Source organism: Labrus bergylta, chromosome 4 (assembly GCF_963930695.1).
Source record: "Labrus bergylta chromosome 4, fLabBer1.1, whole genome shotgun sequence".
NCBI classification, from domain to species: Eukaryota; Metazoa; Chordata; class Actinopteri; order Labriformes; family Labridae; genus Labrus; species Labrus bergylta.
The window spans coordinates 18,404,721-18,430,815 of NC_089198.1; the positions used below are offsets into that span (position 1 = coordinate 18,404,721).

The following is a 26,095-nucleotide window of genomic DNA, read 5'->3' on the forward strand; positions in this document are numbered from 1 at the left end:
AACAAGTTGAAACATTGTTGAAGATGAGTTCAAAACTAATCACATATTGTTATGAAATGTAGACTTACACCACTGCATGAATAGGGCACGATGTCTTAAACTGTTTGTAGTAGCTTTTCAGTCGATCTCGATGGACTTGAGTGGATGTAACTATTCGACAACAACTGCTTATTCCCCCTTTGAAAAGAGAAAAAAAAAGAGATGTTTGTTATCATAAACACCTTGTCCATGTCTTAAAAAAATAATACATCATATCATGACAAAACATTACACAAGAAAGTAACACATACACATATTAAATCTTCATATTGCTCTTACCTTGACCTGAGGCTGTGGACAGCATGATAGTTAGAAGAAACAGCGAGACGATTAGCTTGAGACTTGTCATCGTGTCTTTGGCTTAAACAGATATGAAAGTTAGTCTACACTGCAGGCCCCTTTTTAAGCTCACTGACACAGACGACACATTCATTTATGCAGGTTGCAGGTTGAGCATTATGCACCCACAGATATGCAATGGTGGAAAGTAGCGTACATATTTCCTCGTAGTGTGGTCCTCACCCCTCTACTCACTCATTTCCGGTGGTCTGAAGGTGTGTAGCTTTCCACTGCAGAGCGATGTCGTCTTTGCATAATGAAGGCCTATTATTTTTTAACAATTTAAATTATTGCATGGAAAAATACCTGTTCCAACTATATTGATACTAGTATTTTGTATGGATCAAAAGGGTGCATTGGCCCTTTTCTACACAGATCAGTTTAACAGACATCTATCAATGTTCCTTCATATAAAACAAAACACACAGGGTAAATCTTTGTCTATAACTGTCATGTTTCAAAATAATTCTGTCAGTTCAAGTCTATTCAAAGTTTCACTTTCTAACAGAAGCTTTCTACTATAAGGTTTTTGAGGTTTCTTTCTGCCTCTGATGCTAGCATACTCATTTCCTCAACCACAGTGCAAGCAGGGCTAGAAAGATCCCCTTGTCTTACATTTGGAGGCACATGCAAGTTTACACGTGAATAAAACAACAAATACACATACAAAACGTACATTTATACAAAATAAATAGCACTATGAAAGATATTTTTACCACCAGAATGTGAATTGTGGTATGAATATCAGGCTGTAGGGCGACTCTTTTTCTACAGGGCAGCCAGTAGATACCATGCAGGGATGAGCCTCGTTGACTTTGGTACATTAGATATAAAACATTTTAATGGTAATGATTTAACTGGAAATTATTTGTCAAATAATGTATACATAGCTAGCTTACCACTAGGCTAAGCCAATATTGGAAATATAAGGTCACTATCAGCATTGTTGACTTTTCTTCCCACACAGTTAGAGCTGTAATTGACTTTATTTGATTGATATACAATCTTGATGTAAAAAAAAAAGCTTATGAATGAGATGTGTATAAAGGCAGGGAGAACCTTCTTTCTAACTTAAGATTGAGAAACTGCCTCTCAAGCCTCTACATTTTGTAATTATAGTTTTGATTTTAATGGAAGCAATCACATTGTTCATGCTTCCTTCCTCATTTTTAGTAATCACTTCTGTTTCACACAGAAAACCAATCCAGTAAAGTCATGCTCCTTTAGTTCAACATCAGCTGACACTGCAACTGTCAACGCAGGCTCTCTATGTTTTTATGATGCACTGAAAGAGATCTTTCAATCGTTTATTTCACATGCAGTTTATTCACAGTAGAGAACCCATACATTTTAAGTCCCTCTTCTTTTAGAGGGGGCAGAAGAATGTGTAAATCTAAATAGCTACAAACATTACCATTTTTTACCCTTTTATTTGAGTCCAGTGTGAGATTGAACATTTTTCATGTGTCAGTTACTTGTTGTAAAGTCATGAATAGACTTTGCCAAAGGTCACAGATGACTATTTATATGGATGTAATGAATCATATAAAGCTTAGATGTAAAACATTTAAGCTTTATACGATTTATTACACAGCACACACTTTACAGGGGTGAAATTTTTGCAACGGCTCAGTTTTGATTTTATGAATGACAGATGATATCCATAGTTATACGCGAGGCTGACCTGATTGACAGACGGGCACGATGTAACACTTTGTCAGAAGGTTAAAAACACGCCTCAGCTCCAGCTCTTAGCTGGTCGTTAGGTTCTTTGAAAGCTAGGCTTAAACAGGACTTCCAGCATGGTGACTCCTGTGAGCTCTCCAGAGCCCCTGCAGTAACAGATGTGTGACATCACTTATTCTCTGTCCATGAATATTTACCGTCTATGGGACTGACATGCAGGAAAGGAGCCACAGGTTCAATTTGAACCTGGGCAGCTCACACTTGAGGCCTTTCTTTTTTTTTTTTTTATAAAATCACATGAGGCTCCTTTCACAAGTTGAGACTTGTAACTGCAACAACGGATCATGCAAGGACAAATGTCCAAATCTGGGTGGTGGATGCTCGGAAATGTGTGGTTTGTGGTTGAAAGTCTAAGGATCTCCTTCCTTCCTCTTTTGTTGCCCTTGCACAGACCATAGCTGTCAGCTAGAAAGAAACAGAAATATGACACATAGGGCAGAGTGACCAGCACATGATGTTGCCTTTACATTCCTGCTGAAATCAGCAGGATTTATACCTGAATGTACTTACTGAAGACACCATCAGACAGAGGTTATAGTACACTTGACAAGTTAATAAATATTTTTTCTGTTAGAAAGGCACAATATAAATATTCATCCAAATGTTCAATGTGTTTAATATTCTACAAATCTAAACTTACAGTAGGGTTACAACAAAATAGCTGTAACCCTACCCAAGCTGTTTTCCCTAACTATAACCATGTAGTTTCTGCTTAAACATAACCAAACAGACTGTATGCAATGAACAGTTCACAGGAAGAAAACAGGCCAAACGCTTGTCACATAGTGATGGTAAGGTTAGTAGGCTGCCAAAAGAAAGCCTTAAAACGTGAATGAATATGGTAGAAAGATGCAAGCTCCTCACAAAATATTTCTTTATGTTTGAGCCTTTGAGGAGTTTTAAGCTCTTATGAAATTATTCTTTATGAGCCAAAAGAGTAAATGATATCATCAGCATAAAGATTTATGATTTCTATATAGTTCATTTTAATGCCGTGGGGAAGGTTTCAGATGAAGTGATTAATATCAAGCTGCAGATTTTTTGGGGCATTTTCCATCACAAAGATTGATGATGAGTGATACATTTGACTGTTTAAAGAGAGCCGAGGGAAACAACTCTACTTACACATGTACAGGACAAACTCATCAAGACATTAGAGGAAAGGTACTGCTTTGTTTGTTAAAATTGACACAAACTAAAAACTAAACTGACGAAAGGTCAGAGGAAGAAACAGAAGCAGGTTCCGCTGCTCTGTAGATTCCTAGTCACTGATTTTCTTAATGAGCTCAGTCATGATGCAATCAAAAAACGTAAATGTGTGACTTCCGTGTTTCCCAAGTGCGTCCTTTCCTGGTATCCGGAGTCACTCATGCGCACACATTTCCGTAGAAAGCCCTTGCAGACTGTCCGTTCAGTTTTCCCTGGTTCCTCTTTTCATTGTATAAAAACTAGATGTCTGGTCCGAGGAAATCATCAGTCGGCTTCATCTGCCAAATCAAACCCTTTTTTTCTGCAAAGAACCTCAGGAGCATCTCACTCTGTAACCATGCAGCTCTGCATCACAAGACTCGCAGGCCTTGCTCTCCTCGTGGGTGTTTTGGTCATGGCAGCAACAGCTGGTAAGTCACCTATGGGAGATCCTGTAAAATAAAATGCAGTATGAGCCAGCTAGAGTTCACAAAAGTTCTTTTAGATTGAAGATATTTACTTCTTAGGAAAATGAAGACCAACAATGTGTATTTATTCAGCAAATGCAAGAGATGTGTGTTCATAAAAACCAATCCTGGATTTTTTTCTGAAAATCAGAAATCAAGGTGAACGAGTGCTGCACAGAGGTCAGTGTCCAGAGCATCACTGCTCCCATCCTCGGCTACAGGATCCAAAGGAGGAGACCCCCATGTGTCCGTGCTGTCATGTAAGAATCACACATCTATTATATCAAACAGAGACATGTGCAGCTATCAATTAAAACTGGTTTGCGTGATTGATGTTCTTAATTTTGTCCACACAGATTTGAGACCTCAGAGGGAGAAGTGTGCAGCCACTTCCAACAGGACTGGGTGTTTGCCAAAATCAAAGAGATCGAGTGAGTCAACTTTTGTCCTCTTGGACAGAATTTCTCATGCTCAGAGGTAGCATGAACTAATGTTTACCCTGTTATTTCCTCTTTGTGGCTTTTACAGGCAGGCCCGCAGAGCAAAGAAGAACAGTACACCTGCCACATCTGCTACGTCCGCTACGTCTGCTACTGCTACAATAACCTCCAGCCCTCTGAAAGCACTCCTGAAGAAATAAGAAATATTCCAAGCCAATATTCAATATTTTATAATATTTAAAGGTTTTGTTATTCTTTGATATTTATTATTTATAACTAGCTCTATTTATTTGTCTTTCCATTTTGTGGTAAGATAGCCAAGATGACATTTGGCTTTACAGAGATAGAAGATACAAAGATGTTAATGATGCATACTAAATTATGAGAACTTAAAGTTTTTTGTTATTTGTTATAAACTAAATAAATGCATTTGTCCTCTCCACACATGTTTCTGTTCCTGGTTGATTATTGGTGGATTAGTTCGCTCTTCTTACCATTTAACTATCAAGACCTGATGGTGTGGCTGTCAGAGGTTGTTTTTTTTTATAGTTCTATTGTGCCACCTAGTGGGGACATGAGGTCATGTCTTGACATGAGAGCAGTGTGTCATTGAAGGAGTCACCTTGTCTGACTGGAGCAGTAAACCCCTTGGGGTGTTGATCTGAAATAGCGCAAGAGACAGCCTCCCTGTCAGTCATTCCGTGCATTTGCATGAGCTCGAGGGAGCGGGACAGCTCATCGAGAAGTTTTCAGACACCTTGGAGCAGATGTGCTGGCAGCATCCTTTTCTAAGTACACCATGCAAACAAGTCACGCCACCAAAACACAGCATGCAGAACAGCAGTCTGCTCATTTAGCACTATCTGAAGAAGATCTGTGAACAATACACTATTCACTGATGATATGCAGCTTTCCTTGTACATATTAGTATTACTTAAAAGAATATTTAAAAATGTAGGGAGCGCCGGATTGCCTAGCCTAGCCAATTCCTCATTGCAGGGGATGTGGGTTCATGTCCAACCTCGGCCCTTTGCTGCTCTTAACATTTCCTGTCTCTCTTCAGCCTCCTATCCAATAAATTGGCTCAAAAAAAAAAACTGTTTACTGTTTACAATGAATATTAAAAAGTGAGTCAGGGATGGCTTCTTTGAAAGTAACGCTCACTTCAGTGAGAAAAGTTCTAATTTAATTTTATAAAATAAGGACAACAATGTTGGAGGATTATGAATTCACTTTATTGTTAATGAGGATTATTTATTACATGTTTTGCATATTAATTTGATCAAGCAGCAGAATAAAAACATGAGTAATTAAAAACAACGATAAACAAAAATCAAAAAGGATCATGTTATTATTATGTCAAATGTTTATTGACACATCTGTGGCCTGTATACTGTTCTTCCAGGTCCCCCCTAAGTCATGATTATTTGTTTATAGGATACTTGTTATATACTTGAGTATTGGTCTGAAGCTGTGTATGTTTAGGCAAGTAATTAAAATAAGCATTTCTTTTTCAGAGATTACACCTGACTAAATCACAGCAGGTTTAATTCTTTGAATACTGTCCATGTCTATTGGACAAACAGCTTGTTTTTTTACTCATAGAAACCTTCAGTGCTGTCCGCGATGGTTTGAGTGGTGTTGAAGAAAGATCCACTTCCATGATTAAATGAAGGGGGGGCCTGTCTGAGTTTGGCCAACCTTTCCAGTTTCAAACTGTAAAGAGAGACGAGTTATTACAGACAAAGAAAACACAAGTCACCAAAAAAGCTACTCCTGAAATAAAAGTCTAACCTGAAACGTTTTGGTATTTAAAGTGAGCAGAAGTGTCATACCTGAGTAAAACCATAAGGTTCCTCACCCACTGGTCCCTCTGTGTTGTACATATCTCTTGTTTTCTTATGGTAGAGAAACTGTAGACATGAAACACACAGAGCATTATACTGTAGGACAGTGTAGGTTATTAGTATCTGTCAGTTTCAAATTTGTTATTTTACCTTTTATAACAACCTTTTTTTTTTTTTTTTTTTTTACAAAAAAATTTGTAGATTTGTGACATTGTTCACTGAAACAATTTTCTTCAAAAAGTATTGTGATTTAATATTCAGTTATTTAATTTTGTCTTCCCTAAAGGCTTGATGCGATTTATGGAGATTTGGCACCGACTGAATAACATCCTGTTTAGAGTTATGAAATTCAAACAGTCTTTATTGCAAACTGCTGTTGTTGACTTTATCAGATGGCTTACTTTTTTTGGCAAGAAATTCTACTGATACAGCAATAGAACTTCTTTCCATTCATCAATCACTAGTGTCTTTTCATTATTTTGGAATAAATCCAATCAACACAATCAGTCTTCAACACCTGTCTCCGGAAAAGTTTCACATTTTGGGACCATGGCATTCTAATTTCATAGTCAGCGAGTCCCACTGGTGCTGGCTGTGTCGCAGGTTGGACACAAAGTAGCAGAGACTCTTACATGATCGCCTCCTTGCGACAGATTTCCTTAGAAGTTATTTCTCTGTAGCCCGTAATACGCCGGAAAGGTATCGGCTTCCTGTTGAATGTTGTACAACACATCTTGGCCTTTTGAGAGTCTTCTGCGCAAAAACAAACAGACACTCCACATTACTAATCATCACATTGGCCCCTTTTGGCCTTAAATTATATCTTTTGTGTTAACAGTTAATGGTTAGCATTAAAATGTTATGAGATAAACTTACGGGCAGCTGGAGTCGGACTGACCAGACCCAGCATGATGCAGTAGAGAACGACAAAAATGGCAATCTGACATCTTGGAGACATGTTGATGGTGGGAAGAATCCGGCTGAACACTTGAAAACACAGCCTCGCACATATTTATACTTTTAGTGGTGCTCTTGTTTTTTATAACCTGTGGCTCCTAATTGAGGACAGGAAGCTCACTATTGCGTCATGGCAGGCGAAGATGCAAATGTTGCACTTTGATCATGAATTAAACCCTGACTGTGCCATTTAGCTACACCTTGATATCTGTGTTGATCTTTGAGAGTTTCACTGTGGAGCTGGCAGGCTGATGCTTTAAGTTCATGCAGTCTCCTTGGGCTGTCATCTATATTTATGCTTTCTGTTTGAATAATTGTGCTGTGAAGCTCTTCATATACAGTGCAGCTGACTCTAATCATCACCAATTCTCCGCTTCATCAGATTTCTCCTTTGCTACAGCACATTACTGCATCTTTAGCTCTTGGTGCACATGCATGCATAATTACACTTCTATGAAATTTGTTGAACAAAATATTGACCTTTCTTACTTCATCTATTTTCTATTAGACAAAATGGACTCATAACCATTGTCATAATTTGATGTTGTAGCCTAAAGCTAAAGAGTCAGGGTTTTTTACATAATCAGCAATCTGGAGGTTGTTTTGTGGTGAGGACTGATGGAGTATGAGTTGCTTGTCAAGCCCCCCTCCTCGTTAGCATGGCCTATTTAACGTGCAGAAAGCTGACAACTCCAAATCTAGCTCAGCTGACCCAGATAGACACAACATCTTCAAGTTGTAAACGCTTCATATCATCATGTAAATGTCAAAAACAAAGCATGTACCAGCTGTAAATGAGTCGTTGTAACAGTAAATAGTGTGTAAGCGACATTCATGAATGAATGCATGAATTCAATCTGTAAAGTCACAAAGGGTCTCCTTTCCTGTAAGTCCATTTACACCTCGTCATTGACTGAAGCAAGGGATTTTATTAGTACGCTACTCAGAGTGATACTCGGGAGAAATCTATACTCGCCACAAATCTTGTTGTGGCCCTTTGCACACAGAGATCCCAGAAGAGTGTGAAGGCCAGCAGTAGATAAGAGCCACTGTAGCTGATGGGGATTGTGTGTTTTGGCTCAAGGGCACTTCAGAAACATAGCTTGCTGCTTGCTGTCAAAGCATGAAGGCTGTGCTGCAGTTGAATGACTTGCCAAGGTCTCAGCAAATGAACAGTAGCTATGATTAATTTGTGGATTTTTATCTCCGGTTCCTCAAAGCTTGAACAGAAATGTCTTGGTTAGGTGTACGCTACATACAGTAAAGGGTACTTTACACTGAGCAGGGTTTTTATAGGGAAAACCAACTCCCAGAAGGTTGAGGACGGGTCTGTCAGTCTTATCCTGTTTACACCATGGTTACTTGCTAAAGATAGGACCACAGTGTTGTGTTTTCATGCATTATGCAGTATAATTTTACCTTTCTAAAGCTTTGTTTTCCTAAAAACAACCTTGGGATCTGACTCATCCCTGAAAAAATGCCATGAAATGCCAATGCAGTGGAAATGTTGTGCAGCGTACCAGACGTTGTGCACTACTCCAGTAAATAGCACAGGTCTCATCTATCTGGCAATGGGAGATACTGTATATCTCAAAGAGTACTTCTGCTCAGCTAATAGCCAGAAGGCTAACAGTAGGCTAGCAAGATTCATAGTAAATAACACTGCATAGGATTGACAGTCTGATAATATAATATTTGGTTTTCTTTCTGTGCAGATTAGAATACTCATATCAGATCTATATTGATAATAAATCTAAATACTCCAGATATTTTTTTTTTGTTATAACCTTTAAACATATCTTACTCTGAGCTCTGTCATTTTGTGACGGTTTCAGAGATCATGACTCATTATGTTCTTGCTATGACTTGCCCAACTTGTGGCCACCTTGAAACCTCCTCTGTCCTCCCACTTGGCAAGTTCTGCCCACACATCTCCATTTAGCACATCACACGAACCCTTGCCAAGTTTGATGGTGTCTAAGAGCAGCACCACCCCCCTCTACTTTGACCCGGGGGGTGGCAGTGTTGTTATGAGCCTCTGATGGTTGTTAAGCAAGACAAGCACTGCACTGGCCATGCTATCAAACATGGTGTGTTACAATGTTGACAGATGTCATAGCTTCTTATTCATCTCCTGGCTTTGTGTGTTTGTGTGTATGTTTGTGTGACCTGGTGTGACTGCTGATAAAGTCAGAGGTGACATGATGAACTGGACAATCGTCTGCTTTGATAGCCTAATCCCTGTTAATCCTCTGTAAAAACACAGACTCTTAACTCCATACTGTTTTAGTGATTGACACACAAACCTGCTTTATCATCAGAGGGACCAGTGATACTTCAGAGCTGAGAAAATAAGTCAAATCATTTAAAAATGGAACAACAGAATAGAAGTCAGATCTAATTTTGATCATGTTTAAAGGGGGCCCATAAAAAAAAAACATTTTACATATCAATAAAAATGTCTGCTCTAACTATTTACCATTTCTATATTCAATATGGGACTTTTTGTTGCAGAAAAGTAAAACTTTCTATTTCCAAAACATTGTGGAAACTAGCAGTTTAACCAATGAAACAAAACAAAAAATGTGTTTACACTTCGAACACCATTAATAACTTAAAGCAGACATTATATTATTCAAGCCACCGGGCAGACAAACTGCTAACACAACATTGACAAGTCTATGCGTTCTCAACTTTTGGTGAGAAAATCGATTTCTAAACTGTTAGCCGATCTGTCAAACACAGAGCATCACGTGCGTCATTCTATGTATACTCACTTGAACTTCAGAGAACAGAGCAGAGATATAGATTATAATTGCTGATCAGTTTGTCACTCTGAGTGACTAGCTTAGCATCAGACATGAGTCATTTAGTCGACTGATCATTCAAACATATTGATTGCAGCTTCCACAGAAGGTTTCTAATAAAAATAATAATTGGTCAATGTTGTAATTTACTAGGTTTCTATACAACAAACACTTCTTTACAAGAAACTCTTCCCAACACATCTCAGGCTTTGTATCTCATTAACAGCAGCTACTAGTTAAAGGAAAACAAGCATGTTAATACCATTTTTCATTAAGCTTTCATTCTAGCCATATCGAAAGGTTTGCAAGTGTGTTATGTTGAAAGTGGTTGTAAAAAAAAGTAGTGGCCTCCCTCTCCTCTCCTCCCTCCTCTTTTTCTCTTTGGACTCCTTCTGGTGGATGGACGGCAAGAAAAAAGAGAAGGGGCATGGAGGGGGGGTAGAGTGGGGGTAAGGAAAGAAGGGGGGGGGGGGTCACTATTGAGTTGTCCACCCACACAGGACCCCCTCTGGTCACCTGCGTGGGTTTGGGCCAAAGGAAAGGCTAGGACCCACACACACACACACACACACACACACACACACACACACACACACACACACACACACACACACACACACACACACACACACACACACACACACACACACATAAGAACAAAGACCATAAAAGAGCAGCTTTCTAACCTCTAACGTCAAATGTGGCAAAGGATCACTGTTTAAAACCAATTTAAATTAGGGAGAAACTTCCTGAAAACTACAGAAAGGATAATTGTCAGCATCCTTAAAAGCACTAAACAACAAAGCAGAGCTTTAGCAGTGAGTAAGGCAGCACAGAGATTTAAAAAAAAAAAAACTGTTGCATTATCTTCAAAAAAGTGCCTAGTTTGTCATAATTAACATCGTTCCAGGCTGTCAAACCTGTGAGCTGCAGAAAACAATGCTCTTCAGTGTTTTATTGAGGACTTATGGTCAATTACTGGATGTATAATTACACGAGCTGGGCAGATTCTGTCCTCAGCGTCTCCTCCTACATCCCATCTGCCCTGTGTGTCCAGAGTGTGGGTGACTGAAGTAGCTGCAGGGGGGCGGTGAATGAGGAATTATTGTGGAAAAATGATAAGAAACTTGTGATGTAACAGTCTGAGTTGCACTTCTGCTGTTTGAGCCGATGCTGCAAGAGCAGAATGAGTAGCAGAAGAAGAAAAGAGGGGGAAATATAAAAGTAAAGGACCTCTGTGACATTAGTAAGAGCCCCGAGGTGTTTTAATCTGGCAGAGCTTCCTCCTGGAGAATACAGTGAGCCAGAAGAGGTGAGCAGAATAAAGGGGCAGGGGTGTAGAGTGGTAGAAAGACGAGTATTTTTAGGGTGCACTGTTGTCTGCGGAGGCGAGGGCATGCGGTATCACAGCCAGGTCACATCGCCGAGGGGGGAAACAACCCTGGCTCTCCACCGAGACGGCAGATAAGGAGGAACAAGAACACTGAGATGTAGCTCTGTCTCTCAAACACACAATGGTACAAAAAAAAAAACACCCTCCTAACCACAAACACAGGAAGACACACTGCTGCTTCACTCTCACACACGCTCTCACAGATTCTCACAAACCCTCAGAATTATTCAAAGATCACTCTGAACTCCACAGGTGAAGTTTAAATGATACTTTGCTCTTTTCTACAAAAGAAATTGTAGAATCTCTTCACTGAACAGCTCATCTCTGTCTATATATTTTTTTGTGTTCTGTCTTTTTCCACCTCTCTTCTATGGTAGCCCTTTAAAGCTGTAAATGCCAGCCGAACAGATGGATGCAGAGAACATCTCATCACTCTGACACCATGTTTATGCAATCACACGCATACACTCCTCGTGCGCACACACACACACACACACACACAGACACACACACACACACACACACACACACACACACACACACACACACACGCACACACGCACACACACACACACACATATACGCTCTAAAGCAAGATGCTGATGGAGATTTCCTCAATCATCAAAGTGTGCACATGATGCAAATACACATACACAAACACTTTTGGTGTTTTGGTGTTTTTGATGAAACCTTCTGTTCGCCTCTTCCTTTGTTTATCAAGTACACACACATGCAAAATATTTAAAAAAAAACAACAACACAGACACACATCCACACACATGAATTGAGTAATTCGCCAGACAAGCAGCTGTTACGTAGAGATCTCGGTCCTGACGGAAAAAACGCCTCTGACACGCTGATGACGCTTTGTCGTCCTGAGGAGTTCAACCACAGATTCAGACAATCTGAATAGTGTCTGTCATACAACCCGGAGAATATCAGTCAAGGCGTGTGAATATTAAATGGTTTTATCTCCCAGAACGATGTATGCACTCGCCAAATGAAACCCTGACTCGCTCCAGGAATATCTTAGTGAGGCTTTGAGGAAAGATCCTTTTTCAACACCCCCCCCCCCCCCCCACCCCCCCACCCCCCCCCAACCACCACCACCACTATACCACCACTACCACCCACCCTTCCAATCAAATCCTCCCTGGCAGTGCGCTGCTCCTCATCTCTCTTCTCTGCTTCTTTTGTTCGTCTCTCTCAGCCGCCCACACACCTACCGTCCCTCGGGCTTTTCTCTTTACACTCTCACACACACGCACGCATTTACATTTGGCTACTTCCCATGTTCTTTACTTTATTTCTTCATGTCCTTTTCAATCTCTCCATCACTGAGACTCTCGGAGATACTTTATTTGTTTGAGTGTAGGTTCAGCCAAAAATAGAAACAAGCTAAATTTGGTGCTTTACAATACAGATGTGTGGGCAGCAGCCATCTGGGATCCTGAATGGACCAAAAAGTAGTTTTTGTGTGTCACAGGACTAAGGGCTTGAAGAACTTAAAGAGGAGCTTCGAAGCTGAGGGCCCGATGTGGAAACCCCCTCTGGAGTGGTGGGAATCTCAAGGGAGAGTGGGAAAAACATCCCGACGGTCATCAATCAAAACTTCTGTGACACAAATGACCAGAAACAACGGGGCTGTTCTCAATCCATGTCACCGTGTCTCCTCCGCCCAACAGCCATGTCCCACCCACCTGTGCTTATGCCCTATAGGCCCTCGCCATGCGCCGCACGATATGATTGGCCCTTCGGTCCTCTGGCGAAATCGTGATCCCATCTCGGCTAATTGGGTCTTTGTGATTGCGCAGTCTGTCGTAGCGTTGGGGGAGAATGAAACGTGAAAACCGTATTATGGTCGATGGGGGGGAAGAGTGGCAGGTTGAAGCGGGGAGATCGTTTTTTTTGGCGTCTCAAAGCGCCAGATGCTCTTCCTGGGTCCTTTATGATGCCTTACAGGGGATCGAGATGGTTTCGTCGTAGCAACTGCGAAGACACAAAGCGAGATGGAGACGAATCAGACTCACACAAGCGCATACATGCAAATGCAGGCACATTAAGACAGATCCTCGTTTACAACAACCTCCTTGAAATCAGCCAAACCTCTCTTTTTATCCGTCTTTGTTGGTTCGAAGTCAAATGAGAAATTCGAAAAAATCGGACTATTATCTGTCGTTTATTTCATTTTTTGTGGTTATTGTTCATGTACAGCAAACAAGAAAACTCTAATAGATAAATGTATTTGAAAGTATTTACTCCTTCAAGCTGTGCCTCCATCCAGTGCGATTGTTCTCCATCATTTTCGAGAAAGGGAGAGCGTAGGAGGACGGGTCATGAGCCTGCTCTTTGTTTGCTCCACCACGCTTCTACATGAGGCCATAGTCCTCCTTCCTTTTTTGTTTATGCATCTCATTACGATGAATGTATCTGCTGCTTTTTCTTTATCATGTCCATACTTTGAAGATGAAAATGATCAAGATTGTGCTGGCAGATGGTGGTTGAATGATTGAAGCCTACTCCCATCTTATTAGCCTAAAAATATCCAACAAAGTGCTATAAAAGATCCCTGAGCATTCACTGGCGCTCTCCTCCTTCCCCCAACAACCATCAACAGGTGGCGCTGTAGTCACACTGTTGTGTTGTTCTCCTGTGGACAAAGAGATTTCAACAACTTTAGTTGCTGTGAGGGAAACCAGATTGATGCAGTTTTTTGTTTTTCATCAGGAAATTGTGGCACATACATTATTTATTTTTCATGTGATAAAAAAATGAATTATAAAACGTGATATGACATTTTGACCCACGTGCAAGCACCCCTCAGGGTAATGACTGTTTAAAGTCACTTCAGACGTTCAAATACAGGCCTAAAGACTTTTGCTCTTGCTAACACTAAGCTACTATATCTTATTTATCTGAAATAGTGGGTCTCAAGAGGAAGGGTCCTAATTGGCCTTTACCAATGGTTCCACAAAAATTTTGTGGAAAAGTCATTTTCTTTGTTCATTTAACGTTATCAGTTATTAAGCAGGGAAGATTTTTATTTTCTCTTCAAGGTTTTAAACTCTATAGTTTTCTGAAAGGACAAACAGTTACTCCATTTTCGTTTCTCTTTCTTCATTTTGAGCTAAAACAGTTTGTAAAGGATGAGACATCGTCGCTGATGTGGACCACAGTGCTGTCTGTCATTTGGCTCATGCCGTTTGACTCACCATTAAGGGAAGCATCTGAGTGTGAGAGACCGCCCCAGTATCCGCTGCTGCATCCAACTCGCTTCCACACTTGGGTTCATTCAACACACACTTTTCCCACCGGGATGGAGCCGCTTCGTGCAGCGCGCGGAGCTAACGCGGAACACGCACGTTTTCACCCGGGACACATGGCTGCGAATATAAGGCGAATATTTTCTACTTTCATTTGGATAATTACACTCGTTTCAAGTTCGAGGACGAGGATATATCCACCCAACGAAGGTGAGTTAAATCAGGGGGATCGTCCGGTTTCCGCTGTCCTGCACTGCTGGGAGACTCCGCTCCGTGCGCGTCCTGCGGTGACGAGCAGCGCAGGCAAATACATGCAACTTAACAGAGCTCAAAAGTTCAATTTAGGGAGATTTAAGAAAAAGAATTTAAAATTATTTTTTTTGTACAGTTCTGCCTTCATGTGTTTTTAATGCAAATGCACAGCCTCTTTACCATAACACATAAGTCTTTTGTTGCTTGGATATTTTAACATGTCTGCAACTGCAGAAAACAAAATGTTTAAAACAGATTAATCTTTGACCAATAGACTGTTTAAAAGAGTGCATTTATACCTACAGGTTGTTTCTTAGTGCGTTTAGTTCTGACAGCATTAAAATAGATCTGAAAGTGTGGACTCTTCATCTGATATGTATCCTAATAAAACAATTACAATATGTATTGAATTTCTTTATATAAGGAAGTTTATGTTCTAAGTTATAAATTGAGAATCAAGAGAGTTGCCAAACTTGGAATTCATTTCTGTGCTGGTGATCTTGTGGTGTTTAGTGTTTCTTTTTTTCATTTCTCACTGCTGGATAAATATGCATTTATCTATTGCTGAATAAAGCACTGTATGCTGTTTGCTCTTAAACCAACCGCATGTGTGTATGTGTTTGTGCTTGTGTGTGTTTGTGTGTGTGCATTTCAGTGACCCTGCTGGATACCCGGACAGTGCCAGGAGAGCTGAAATGGGCTGCCAGTCCTTCAGAGGGAGGGGTGAGTGGGAGCGCTTCTTCTTCTTCTTTTACTTATTATTTCATCATTTTTAATTACAGATACACTGTTTACAGCGTGTTCTCTCTTTTCAAAAACACACACCCCCTATCTCACACAAACACATACTTGCACACACTTGGTCTGGAAACTGTAAAGAATCATCCCACAGATCTTGAAATGTGCTGTTGTTCAGCGAGCCTAAGTGCTAATATGAGCTTGCTGGCGTTGTGTTTGGCACTGCAGAAAACATTAACCAGCTTGGTGGTGGGTGTCATTTTTTAGGGATTTTGACTACCAAGCCAGAATGAATCCTGGAAATGTTTGTTTGATGTTACATCTTCTCATCATTCTTGAAATTTCAGTACATTATGATCTGCCATCTTTATGTCTTCCTCTTCACCTCTCTCTCTTTATGCTCTCCCAGTCTCTGTTGGTTTAAGAGTTATTGGTGAACTTGACTTGTATTTCTTCCGTCACCATGCTCTCATTCTCTCACATGCTGCTTGATTGACGGGGTCCTGGTCTGCACGCACTGGGCTTTTGATTACAGGCACCCCCACCTTCCTGCATCCCATAGCTACACACACAAATACACACAAAACACCATCTCTGTGTGGTTGGGGCAAAGCTTCTTTTTTTTTTACCCCCTCTGACAGCTGTGATTTCTGTCTGCTGACAAAGACTCAAAAAGAGATGAACACAAAAAAAGGAGGCATCATACTCCCGTGACAGCTTTTTTTTGTTACAACTATCTTCTTCAACACACACATAACCTACAACGACAGGCAGATAAAACATACAACTACACACAAACACACAAAGACACGACCATGTGCTCATGCCCTCGCTCATGCGTAGACGGTCTTTTATTCATGTACTGTGTTGTGGAGGAATGCACTGTTACAGACTGGAAAGCTTGAGCGATATTCTATTTACAGGCCAATATTTTGATTTTTTTAATTAAGTAAAAATACATAAAACATGTAAGTCAGTGTATTAACATCAAACTTAACCGCAATGTCATTTTGCTTTCTATTTGAAATATTTACACAAACAAACAAAAGGGGTGAAATTTACAGAAAAAAAGAGCAATTTCTTACCTTCAGTTTCTTTTTCTATAGCTGCCAATACATCTGCCAATTTATCATTATATCTGTGATAAGCCAACATCTGCAAATAAGATCCGACGTGATGACACATAGCCTAGATCAAGCCCAATTAGACACACTCACACATAGTTCCCACCCCCTATCACGCACACTTTCCCTGACTCTCCCTCTCTTTTGCTCTCAGTGGACACGGTGCATTTAGTGTGTATACAGCTCTCACTAGTGCAGATTATTATTCAGGGGCAATAAAAAGCCAATTTAGAGTTGAGAAGCTCAGCGGTCATTTGAAGGGTCACAGTACAAGGCAAACAGTCGGCTCTATTGAGATGGATGGTGCAGTGAAGGTTGAGCAGGGCTTCACTCGTATGGAAATATGCCTATAAAAACCTTGGAGTTGCAACAAATCTGAACCACTGTACACTGCAGAATATTGATGCAAGGGTGAATGCGAACGTGTGTGGTATCAAACGACAGCAGTGAATTATAGGATTCCCCTTAATCTCTGAAAAGTATGTTCTGTTGATTTTCTGTTTTTATGAGGGTAAAATGTTTTCACATGGATAGAAACACAAGATAAGTTCTCCTCAGTGAGCCTGTTGGTCATTTCTGTGTTAAAGCTCGTGTATGCTCAGGCTAAAGATGGAGTTTAGTTATAACAGTATGAAATCGGGCGATCAGACTTTTCAAACATTTGAATGATAATACATTTTAAAATGTTGTCTTATTTTTACTTGCTACTGCGTCAGATTACTTCTTTTTTTTAAAATCCTTACTTGTTGATGCTCGTCAGAAACTATGACATCTGAAACTTTGGCTAGTAGACTCGTCCACCCCCCTTTCATGCATGCACTGCACCTCTGGAAATTTCCACAAATTTTCTGTGTGCCTTTGTGAACAGAAGTGGTCATGCTGTTCAACCTGACTGTATCTGGACTTTTCTCTGCCAGCCCCATACTAAAATATCTGCAAGAAGTCGGGGTGAGCTGATTTGGGAACGTTGCAGGAAATATTTAGGAAAAATACACGGCCAACGAGTTGGGTTGGGATGATGTTGTATATATCATGCAACTGCTGCCAAACTGGTTTGATCGTTGTGAACGTAATGAAGCTGCTTTATACTATTCTCTGCTTGCCAATATGACTTCTGTAGTTTTCTTTTTTTTTACATCAAATCCTGCCTCTGGAAAGTGTCATGAGTGCATCCATAAAAAGGGCTTCAGAAACCTTTTAGATTCTAGACACTTCCTCATTCACATGGTTTTATATTGCTGTTTAGTGTATATCGTTTGTTTTCCAGATTTCATTACAACATGGCATCTTCCTACTAATACCTTTCATATATCACAAGAAAAGGTTTTGTCCTCTTCTTAACTGTTTTGCCCAGAAACAGTTTCATAACGTTGTCAATGACTGATAAGTGTTGATCACCTCAGTGCAGCATAGCTAACAATCTACAAATGGGTTTCCTTTTGTTTGCATGAACTAAAACAAGTAGATGCCTTCAATGCATAGAGCTAATACTATTCATGATGCATGAATAAGAGTGGTCTGTAATTTTAAGAATATCTTGTTTGTTAAGGAGTTCAAATCTTAGTAATCAGTTGACGACCTCCCTAGATAAAATCTTTTGTATTCTTTGGCAGTGGGAAGAGGTGAGTATTATGGATGAGAAGAACATCCCCATCAGGACATACCAGGTGTGCAATGTGTTGGAGCCCAATCAGAACAACTGGTTAAGGACGGACTGGATTCCTCGTTCTGGTGCTCAGAGGGTCTACGTCGAAGTCAAGTTCACCCTGAGAGACTGTAACAGCCTGCCGGGGGTCACCGGCACCTGCAAGGTAAAATAAAACATACTTATGATGCTTTTCCCGGCGTAGGAGTCATTGTATTGGTAATAACAGTCAAATGTTTTAACAAAAGTCTTATTTTCTGCTAAAGTTTCGACATCTTTACAAGCTAACTTTTTAGCTAATTAGTTGAAGGACAGACTGCCGCTAATGGAGCTTTATTATATATTACAGCTGCTGGTTTATTGAAGCACAAAACCCCCCTTTGACTCATTATCATATTAAGAGAAAAGATGAGCGCTGATGATGATGAATAGACACCTCAGTCTGGCATTTTCCTGTCCCTCTTGTCTTGAAGGAGACGTTCAATTTGTACTACCACGAGTCGAACGAAGACAGAGAGAGCTACATCAAAGAGAGCAGCTTCATTAAGGTGGACACCGTGGCAGCAGACGAAAGCTTCACCCAGGTAACACTCAACAACTGAGTCAGGCTTTGACTTCGTTATCCTCCCTCCTCGGCTCACTTTAATTTGCTTTTATCTCGTATTTTTATTTTGGATGTCCATTCTGCCTTCCCCTGGGGTTTTCCATTTAGTCTTTTCTAAAATTACTTCAGATTTTTAACATTGTCGGCATTACAGCTTGATTTACCTTTGAAATCAATGGATGTCTATCTGGATGAGTGCCAAATGCTGATAATGTGAAGATCAGTCACGGTTCAATAAAAACTCCCACTTAAGTTTGAAAGAAATCAACATCTGACACATTTTTCTGCACTTTTCATTAATAATACTCCATTCTTCTTCTATCCAGGTGGATGTTGGTGACCGCATCATGAAACTGAACACTGAGGTGAGGGACGTTAAGGTGACAACCCGTAAAGGTTTCTACCTGGCCTTTCAGGACGTTGGTGCCTGCATCGCTTTGGTTTCTGTCCGAGTTTTCTACAAAACCTGCCCACTCACCATACGGAACCTGGCAACTTTTCCTGACACCGTCACCGGAGCTGATACGTCTTCCTTAGTGGAGGTCAGGGGGTCATGTGTAAACCAATCAGAAGAGAGAGAGGAGCCTAAAATGTACTGCGGCGCTGACGGAGAATGGCTGGTTCCTATTGGTGGATGTCTCTGCCACCCAGGATATCAGGAGAAAGGCGGAGGATGTAAAGGTTAGTTGTTGTTGTTTATTTTTGTTGATCTGGCTTCTCTGTTTTGCACTCACTATGATCAATACCCCCGCTTGTGTTGCCACTGCTGAGACCAATGTTGATTTAAGAAACAATAATTAGTTCTCAAATGAACAGGCTATTTGCTAATGATGGAAAACAGTGACAGAGTTTGGGTTTGTGCAGTATTTAACACCTGTCTGATAGTGATGTGGATTGTTTTGACTATTTTCAAGGCTTATATTTAGTAGTGCTGTTGTCTTCAAAATGATAGTGTCATGGTTTCCATCGCATAAGAGTCTAAATATGCAGAATGTTCCCTGACACCAAAGAAAGATTCAATTATGAACTTTCTCCTTTTGCACAGAATTAAAGTAACTTCCTTTTGCAAACATGGTTTTAACAAAAAGTTGGTAAAACTGAAATATGGCTCATCATAAGGGGCATTTGGTTTTATGATTGAAGATTTATTTGACAATATTGTTACAAAAAGCATTCGCCTGTTTAATGTGAAGTTGGAGCCAGAATGTTGTTTGCTTAGCTAGTCGGAAACAGGGGGAGAGAACTCGTCTGGTTCTTTCTAAAAGGGGTCAAAATCCATCGCCTAGTTTATTTAAAGTTAGGGGCACTGCTGGTTTTCCATGCAAGAAAGAAGGTGACAGATCTCACTACAGGACCACAGCTGTTAAGTGTAATGTGTTATTAGTAAGCCTAAATGTGCTTGTGGCCTGATTTTGTTTACCTTTGAGAGAGCATGGCTAGCTGTTTCCCCCCTTTTACAGTCTTTGTGCTAAGCTAAGCTAACTGCCTCCTCATTGCAAAGTGACTTTTTAAAGATAACCAAGCTTGATGTTGCTTTGCTTGAGTGGTTTGTATGTTTGAAGAAAATGACAAGTTGTTCTTCATAGTAACTAAGCTAGTGAGTTGAGATTCAACTTTATTGTCATTACACATATACAAGTATAGAGTAACGAAATGAGGTTTGGCATCTCACCAGAAGTGCAAATAAGCAGAAAGCAGCAGTAGTACTGTGCATAGTTACGTAGCAACATTGTATTTGTCAATCTGAATAATACATCATTTTATACAACTGCAGCATCTCCATTTTTATCAGGATGATTAGTATACTTTCCAGGATGTTAAAAGTTTTTGAAATACTGCAGTTGGAGTCACGAGAAGCTCTGAGGTCTCTGTGTGAGGTGTGCTGATGTAACAGCAACCATCTGGACAAAGAAATGTCTTTCTATCACTTACAAATGTGGACTGAGCTTTACGGGGGCAAACATTCAAGCTGTTCACACCTCACACCAACATACATGTGGCGGGGATGACGTGGAATGTTTGGAAGTGACTGTTGTGATAGTGAAGACTTCTAAATCGGCTTGTTTGTTTGTGTGAACATTTTTGTGAACGCAGGACAACAGACTTGGTGGAGCCATTTTTACAACATCCCTTCATTTCCCCCTTTTCAGTCCTGTACACAACAGACACACAACATGTTCGCTCACACACACACACACACACACACACACACATACGCAGATGGACCAATAGACAAAAGGGAGAGCTCACTGATCTGCTCCCTCAGTTTTATTTATGAAGCCTGTCCCAGCAGGCTAATTGTATAACAAACAGACCCATAATTCAAAGAGAAAAAAAGAAATGCTGAGAAAGAGAAGGACAGAAAGAGATGGACATAAAGACGGGATGCTGTTGGTGCCATTTGGCAAAGAGGAAAGAAATAAACTTGACTTTTTTTTCTTTGCAATAAGAAGCCAAAATTCTCCGAGTGACAAACGTTCTCTTAAACCTTCACCCCGTTTGGCCCGTTTGTTCTCTGTGAAAAGGAGGAAGAGGTTGGCGGGGTGGTCCCTGAGGCCTGAAAGATGTTCCTCCTCAACTAGATTTAAGAGAGACCCTTGACTCCGTTGAACCTCCAACAGATGTGAAGTGCCATCTATCTATCTGCTGCTCACTTGTACGACTCCCTCGCTCTCACTGCCTGTCAGTGTTGTTGGCCGGGTTCAGCTGCCTCGATGGAAATCCATCAAAGTCTGGATGAATACAGAATGCTGCTGTTCGGCAGAAAAAAGAAAAAAGAAAAACTCTGACCCTGCAGTATTGGATAGAGCCCTTAACGCTTCTCCCATTTTAAGTTTGAGATTTGCAGAGAAAGAGAAGGGGAGGGGAGAGCGAGATGTCGGTAAAAGGCAGATAGATGTGAGAGTAGATTTAGATCATCTGTCTCTACCGCTGTGTCTGATGTCAAAAGGTCTCTGGATCCTGAAGACGAACGTATCTTCACTCAGTCAGTTTGAGTTACTCAGACAGACACAGGCAAAGACAGAAACTGAGTGAGTAAAGCTGAGACAGAGACACCTGGGACAACTGATGGAATCAAACTGAACAATGCAAAAAATGTCATATATTGTGTACACCAAATAGCTTAAAGGGACATACAAACACAAAGGGAAAGTATGCTCTTTGTCAAAAAGATTAAGGAAGTCACAGCCCCCGTGCCACGTAATAGTCCCTTAAAATAACCCACTCTTACAGCCCTAACTTGTTGTTTTTTGGTCTTTGGTTTTGAGACTTCTTAAACTAACAACATATGACCTGTTTATTCGTAAGTTTTTAAGGTGCTGGAGCTCTCCAGCTAACAATTGAACCCTGTTTCCAGCATTTATGCTAAGCTAACGGCTTCCTATTTAAGAGACAAATGTATCAATCGTACATTTCTTGTTGTCTTACTCTTAGCAAGAAAGCATCACGATGATTTCTCCAAGATCTGCCTTATGCTTTAATTGTATACATAAATTACATGAAATCAAGCAAAAATAATATTCCAGACCTTTGTGGGAGATTATAAAACTGTGGATCCTAGAAATAATTCATTCAGAATGTTGTGTTTAGATTATTATCTGTTTCTATGTCAAATCCAAAGAAGTTCACATTCAAAAACCTTTTTCATGCTAAGATTCCTCGGACCTCTCAGTAAATGTTTTCAATGTAGACCTCCTGCCTCTTTAGCTTTATTAGATTTCAGCTTCCCTCCCAGAACTCCTGCTGAAATGAACTTAAACACGAGTAGACTGAGCTAAAGTGGTGAAATGTGAAGAGTTCATTTTATGTCTCGGCACAGAGTAATGAGGATGGAAAGGATGAGAGGAGAAGCTTGGGAGAGGAAGAAGGGATTAGATGTTGAATGGGGCAAGAGGGGGATTGAAAGAAGGCCACTGACAGCAGAAGGCATCAATACAGAGACGCCCCTCCCCCGCTGGGGGTCCGTCATCGGGTGCAAAGGGGACGAGTTGGGAGACACAAGAGAGAGGGAACTCCCCTTCTTTTATAAAACCCGTGGTTAAGACCGAGGTCATGACTGAGCCCCGATGAAGACGTCAAATACTCTGACTGACAGCTACACAACACACACAGAGGGTTTAGCTGCAGAGTGCAGGGTCATGACCGAGGCAGATGAAGACGTCAAAAGTTTGACAGCTGCGATCCGTCTGGGAGGATCGGAAACGAGGGAGGAGAGACAAGAGGCAGAAAAGAGGAGAAACAACAGAGAGAATTTGAAATGAAAACGGACAGAGAGGCAGAATAAGAGGAGCCTCCTGCTTTTTGTGTGTGTGTCTCTCTTTCTCTCTGCTCTGGCCTCCTCCTTCTTCTGTCGTCTGATTCTGCTCAACACTGCTCACTGCCTGGGAGGGTTGGAATGTTTTGTGTGTGTGTGTGTGTGTGTGTGTGTGTGTGTGTGTGTGTGTGTGTGTGTGTGTGCGTGTGTTTGTGTTTGCATTTCATGTGCTCATGTGTTCCCTGCGTCCAGAGAGATTTCATGGTTGTGCTTCCTTCCAACGCACCTGCAGTGTCTCGTCGACAGCAGAAAGCGTTTGGATGAAGAGTGATGAAAAGAGAGAAAAGCTGAAAGAGAGATGACAGAAAGCAGTGAGCGGATGATAGAAAGAGAGCCTAATCGCCGTATTCAGCCCCTCTAATTATTGCATAGCGTTTCTGGACTCTGGACATGTTGGATTGCTGATTTAAAATGTGTGTGTGCATGTGTGTACATGTGTGTGTACTGTATCTCTGATTTTCTGCCGAACAAAGCCCTCCCTCCCATGTACTCACAGTTTGGAGGACTGCCCAGGAAAGGAATGCCTGCAGAAGAGTGTGTTGGGGCAAAAACAGAGAGGGAGGAGTGTGTGTGTGTGTGTGTGTGTGTGTGTGTGTGTGTGTGTGTGTGTGTTCTTTTCGCGTGTATGTGTGTAAATGCAGGCGCACGTATGGCAGGTGACAAAGCGATGCAAAGGAATGGGACTGCCTGAAGCGAGCCAATCCCAGGTGGGGGAAATGGTTTGCACAGTCACAATCATACCGTGTGTGTGTGAGTGTTTGTGTGTGTGTGGGTGTGTGTGTGTGTGTGGGTGTGTGTGGGTGTGTGTGTGTGTGTGTGTGTGTGTGTGTGTGTGTGTGTGTGTGTGAGTGTGTGTGTGTGTAGTGTGTTTGTGTGTGCTGTGCGTGTTTGTGTGTGTGTGTGTGTGTGTGTGTTTATGCTATTGTCTCCTTCTCCCAGGTTGTTCTTAACATAGAGGAGGTTTGCCAGCTCTACCAGTCCGTCTGTAGCGCCTTGGCATTGGAACAACTCTGTCTTGCTCTCATTATCCCTCCTTTCTCTTCTCCAACTCCTCTCCCTGATCCCCGGTCAGAATCAGGGGTGGGTGGAGGTGGAGGGGTCTGCTTCTGCTGCTGCTGGTGGCAGGGGGTGATCCATGTGTGATGGGGAGGAGGGTTATTGTTGTAGAGGCCCCTTTCACATGCTAATGTTAGCACTGTTGGCTTTGGGCAATCACGCACACACATAAATCCACACACGTTTCTCTTCAAACCACCAGTTTTTGTGAGGATTTAAATTTAGACAAACTTAAAACTGCGGCTTCCACTGAGCACATTCCTAAGGTTTTAAAAGCAGAGGGATGTGAGAGGCTTCGGATAAGATGATACCAAGTAGAAATGTTCTGATACCAAGAACATTGACCCGTACGAAGTATCTGTCTGCCACACGAGTGATTTAAAAAGATAAACAAAACTTGGGTGGAAAAACACTGATGAGCATGAGCTTGATAGTGTTGCTTTCGATTACACTCTCCTCTATCATCACACTTCTAATTTACCTCAAACCAGTAGAGTTTTTTTTGCAAAGGAACTGGAGCAATGCACTGCCAAGTACACTCACCTATACCCGATATTTTAGGGAGTATCAGAGGTCGATACCAATACTGGCTACGATATCGGACGAACTCTTAATGCCAAGCTCTGTGGGAAAAGGAGTCTGATATTTAGAGGGTGGGCTCTCCATTCAATGAAGACATACAGTACGGAGAAGATAAGACTTCAATCTTATCTCCAACATCACCGCGGGTTTTAATTAACAGGGCATGACCCCTGTGATTAATAGTGTCCCGCCTCTTCGGGTGACAGTCTATCAATCGGTCCATCCATCCGTCAATCTGTCCCGCCCTCCCCTCAATCCATCACACAGACAGGTGTCAGACTGGAGCGGTCAGGGGTACTTCCTCCATCTACACCCCTCTGCTGGGAAGGAACAAGGGATGATGACAGATAACACGGGGTCAAGGAGAACACACACTAACACCCACACACACACACACACACATGCATACAGTGTGCCGACAAGGCTCTTTAGTTGGATTTGCAGGGAGCAGCATTTGCATTTTAGGTAGCAGAAGAATGCATATGCAAATGTCGACAATGCTGATAGTAATCAAAGGGCACCTTCCCCTCCTGCTTGTCTCCCTCCTCTTCACTCGCTCTTTTTCTCTCTCTTCACCTCTTTTATCTCTCACCCCTTGTCAGTCTTTTTTTCTCTTGCAGTCTCTCCAAGTCAACCTTCGTCATACTTTACACTTTGTCACTTTCTTTTACTTGTTCGTGGCAGGTCAGACAGCTGATTATAGACTATACATGCTGAAGCTAGTGGGCTAAAAACATAAACATGCTAATAGATGCTAATGCTCATCTTCTCCGTATGTTTGTGTCCTTTTCACTCCTAGCTCAGGCTCAGCACGGCGCCCGGTAGCGTAGGGTTAATGTCGGGTTAATGACACCCTCATGAGCTCTTATTCCAGGTCAGCAACACCCGTCCCCCCCCCACCCCCCCCTCTTCTAGAAACCAGCGCTAAAAAGACACAAAAGGCTACAGACAACAGAGCGAATAGAGACATGAGAGGGCTCTGAAGGAAGTTTATGGCTTCTTTCTTTCTCTTCCTCCTTCACTCCGTCCTCTATGATGGAGACAAGGATAGAGCATTGGGTGGGAACAGAGACAAAGGCTGTGCACTACCCCCCCCTGGCAGAGTCTTGTGGAGGCCTGTAATCAAGCCTTAAGTCCTTAGCAGGTCAAATACTTCACTTTGTATTCCTCTGTTTGGTTCACTCTCTTTCCCATGCATGTGTGGACCTACACTGATGATTAAAAACTAAGGAATTTGAGTGATATTTTATCCTGCACCAGCTGACACATTCACAGTCATTCAGCAGATGAAAG

At 41.4% G+C, this 26,095-nt stretch overlaps 2 protein-coding genes and 1 long non-coding RNA gene across 3 annotated transcripts in view; 1 reads left to right on the forward strand and 2 right to left on the reverse strand.

The window, feature by feature from the left end:
* Positions 1 to 5,432: 5,432 nt before the first annotated feature.
* LOC109984081 (eotaxin) lies at positions 5,433 to 7,101 on the reverse strand. Its single transcript, XM_020634095.3, has 4 exons — positions 6,943 to 7,101; positions 6,699 to 6,819; positions 6,055 to 6,132; positions 5,433 to 5,935 (listed from the first exon to the last, which is right to left on the reverse strand). Exons 1-4 carry the CDS (start codon positions 7,022 to 7,024, stop codon positions 5,815 to 5,817), a joined length of 402 nt encoding a protein of 133 aa, XP_020489751.2. The 5' UTR covers positions 7,025 to 7,101; the 3' UTR covers positions 5,433 to 5,814.
* A 5,251-nt stretch (positions 7,102 to 12,352) lies between these two features.
* On the reverse strand, positions 12,353 to 14,572 carry LOC109984040 (uncharacterized). The gene is made up of 3 exons (XR_002277982.3): positions 14,436 to 14,572; positions 13,483 to 13,873; positions 12,353 to 13,212 (listed from the first exon to the last, which is right to left on the reverse strand). It is a non-coding gene; the product is annotated as an uncharacterized lncRNA (long non-coding RNA).
* The window catches only part of LOC109984039 (ephrin type-A receptor 4-A), a 24,821-nt gene continuing 13,151 nt past the window's right edge, over positions 14,426 to 26,095 (forward strand). Inside the window, exons 1-5 of the mRNA XM_020634039.2 lie at positions 14,426 to 14,696; positions 15,394 to 15,461; positions 18,214 to 18,411; positions 18,719 to 18,829; positions 19,176 to 19,530. Coding sequence (XP_020489695.2) covers positions 14,540 to 14,696; positions 15,394 to 15,461; positions 18,214 to 18,411; positions 18,719 to 18,829; positions 19,176 to 19,530 — 889 coding nt within the window. The 5' untranslated portion in view covers positions 14,426 to 14,539. The remainder of the gene's footprint in view (positions 14,697 to 15,393; positions 15,462 to 18,213; positions 18,412 to 18,718; positions 18,830 to 19,175; positions 19,531 to 26,095) is intronic.

What these genes read in the sequence shown, in the direction of transcription:
- LOC109984081 (XM_020634095.3), bottom strand. Translation starts at nt 7,024, where the DNA reads ATGTCTCCAAGATGTCAGATTGCCATTTTTGTCGTTCTCTACTGCATC. An exon ending in CAGTCCGACTCCAGCTGCCC is followed by an intron (nt 6,820 to 6,942) that starts GTAAGTTTATCT and finishes GTTTTTGCGCAG; the next exon opens with AAGACTCTCAAAAGGCCAAG. An exon ending in TGTCGCAAGGAGGCGATCAT is followed by an intron (nt 6,133 to 6,698) that starts GTAAGAGTCTCT and finishes TCATGTCTACAG; the next exon opens with TTTCTCTACCATAAGAAAAC.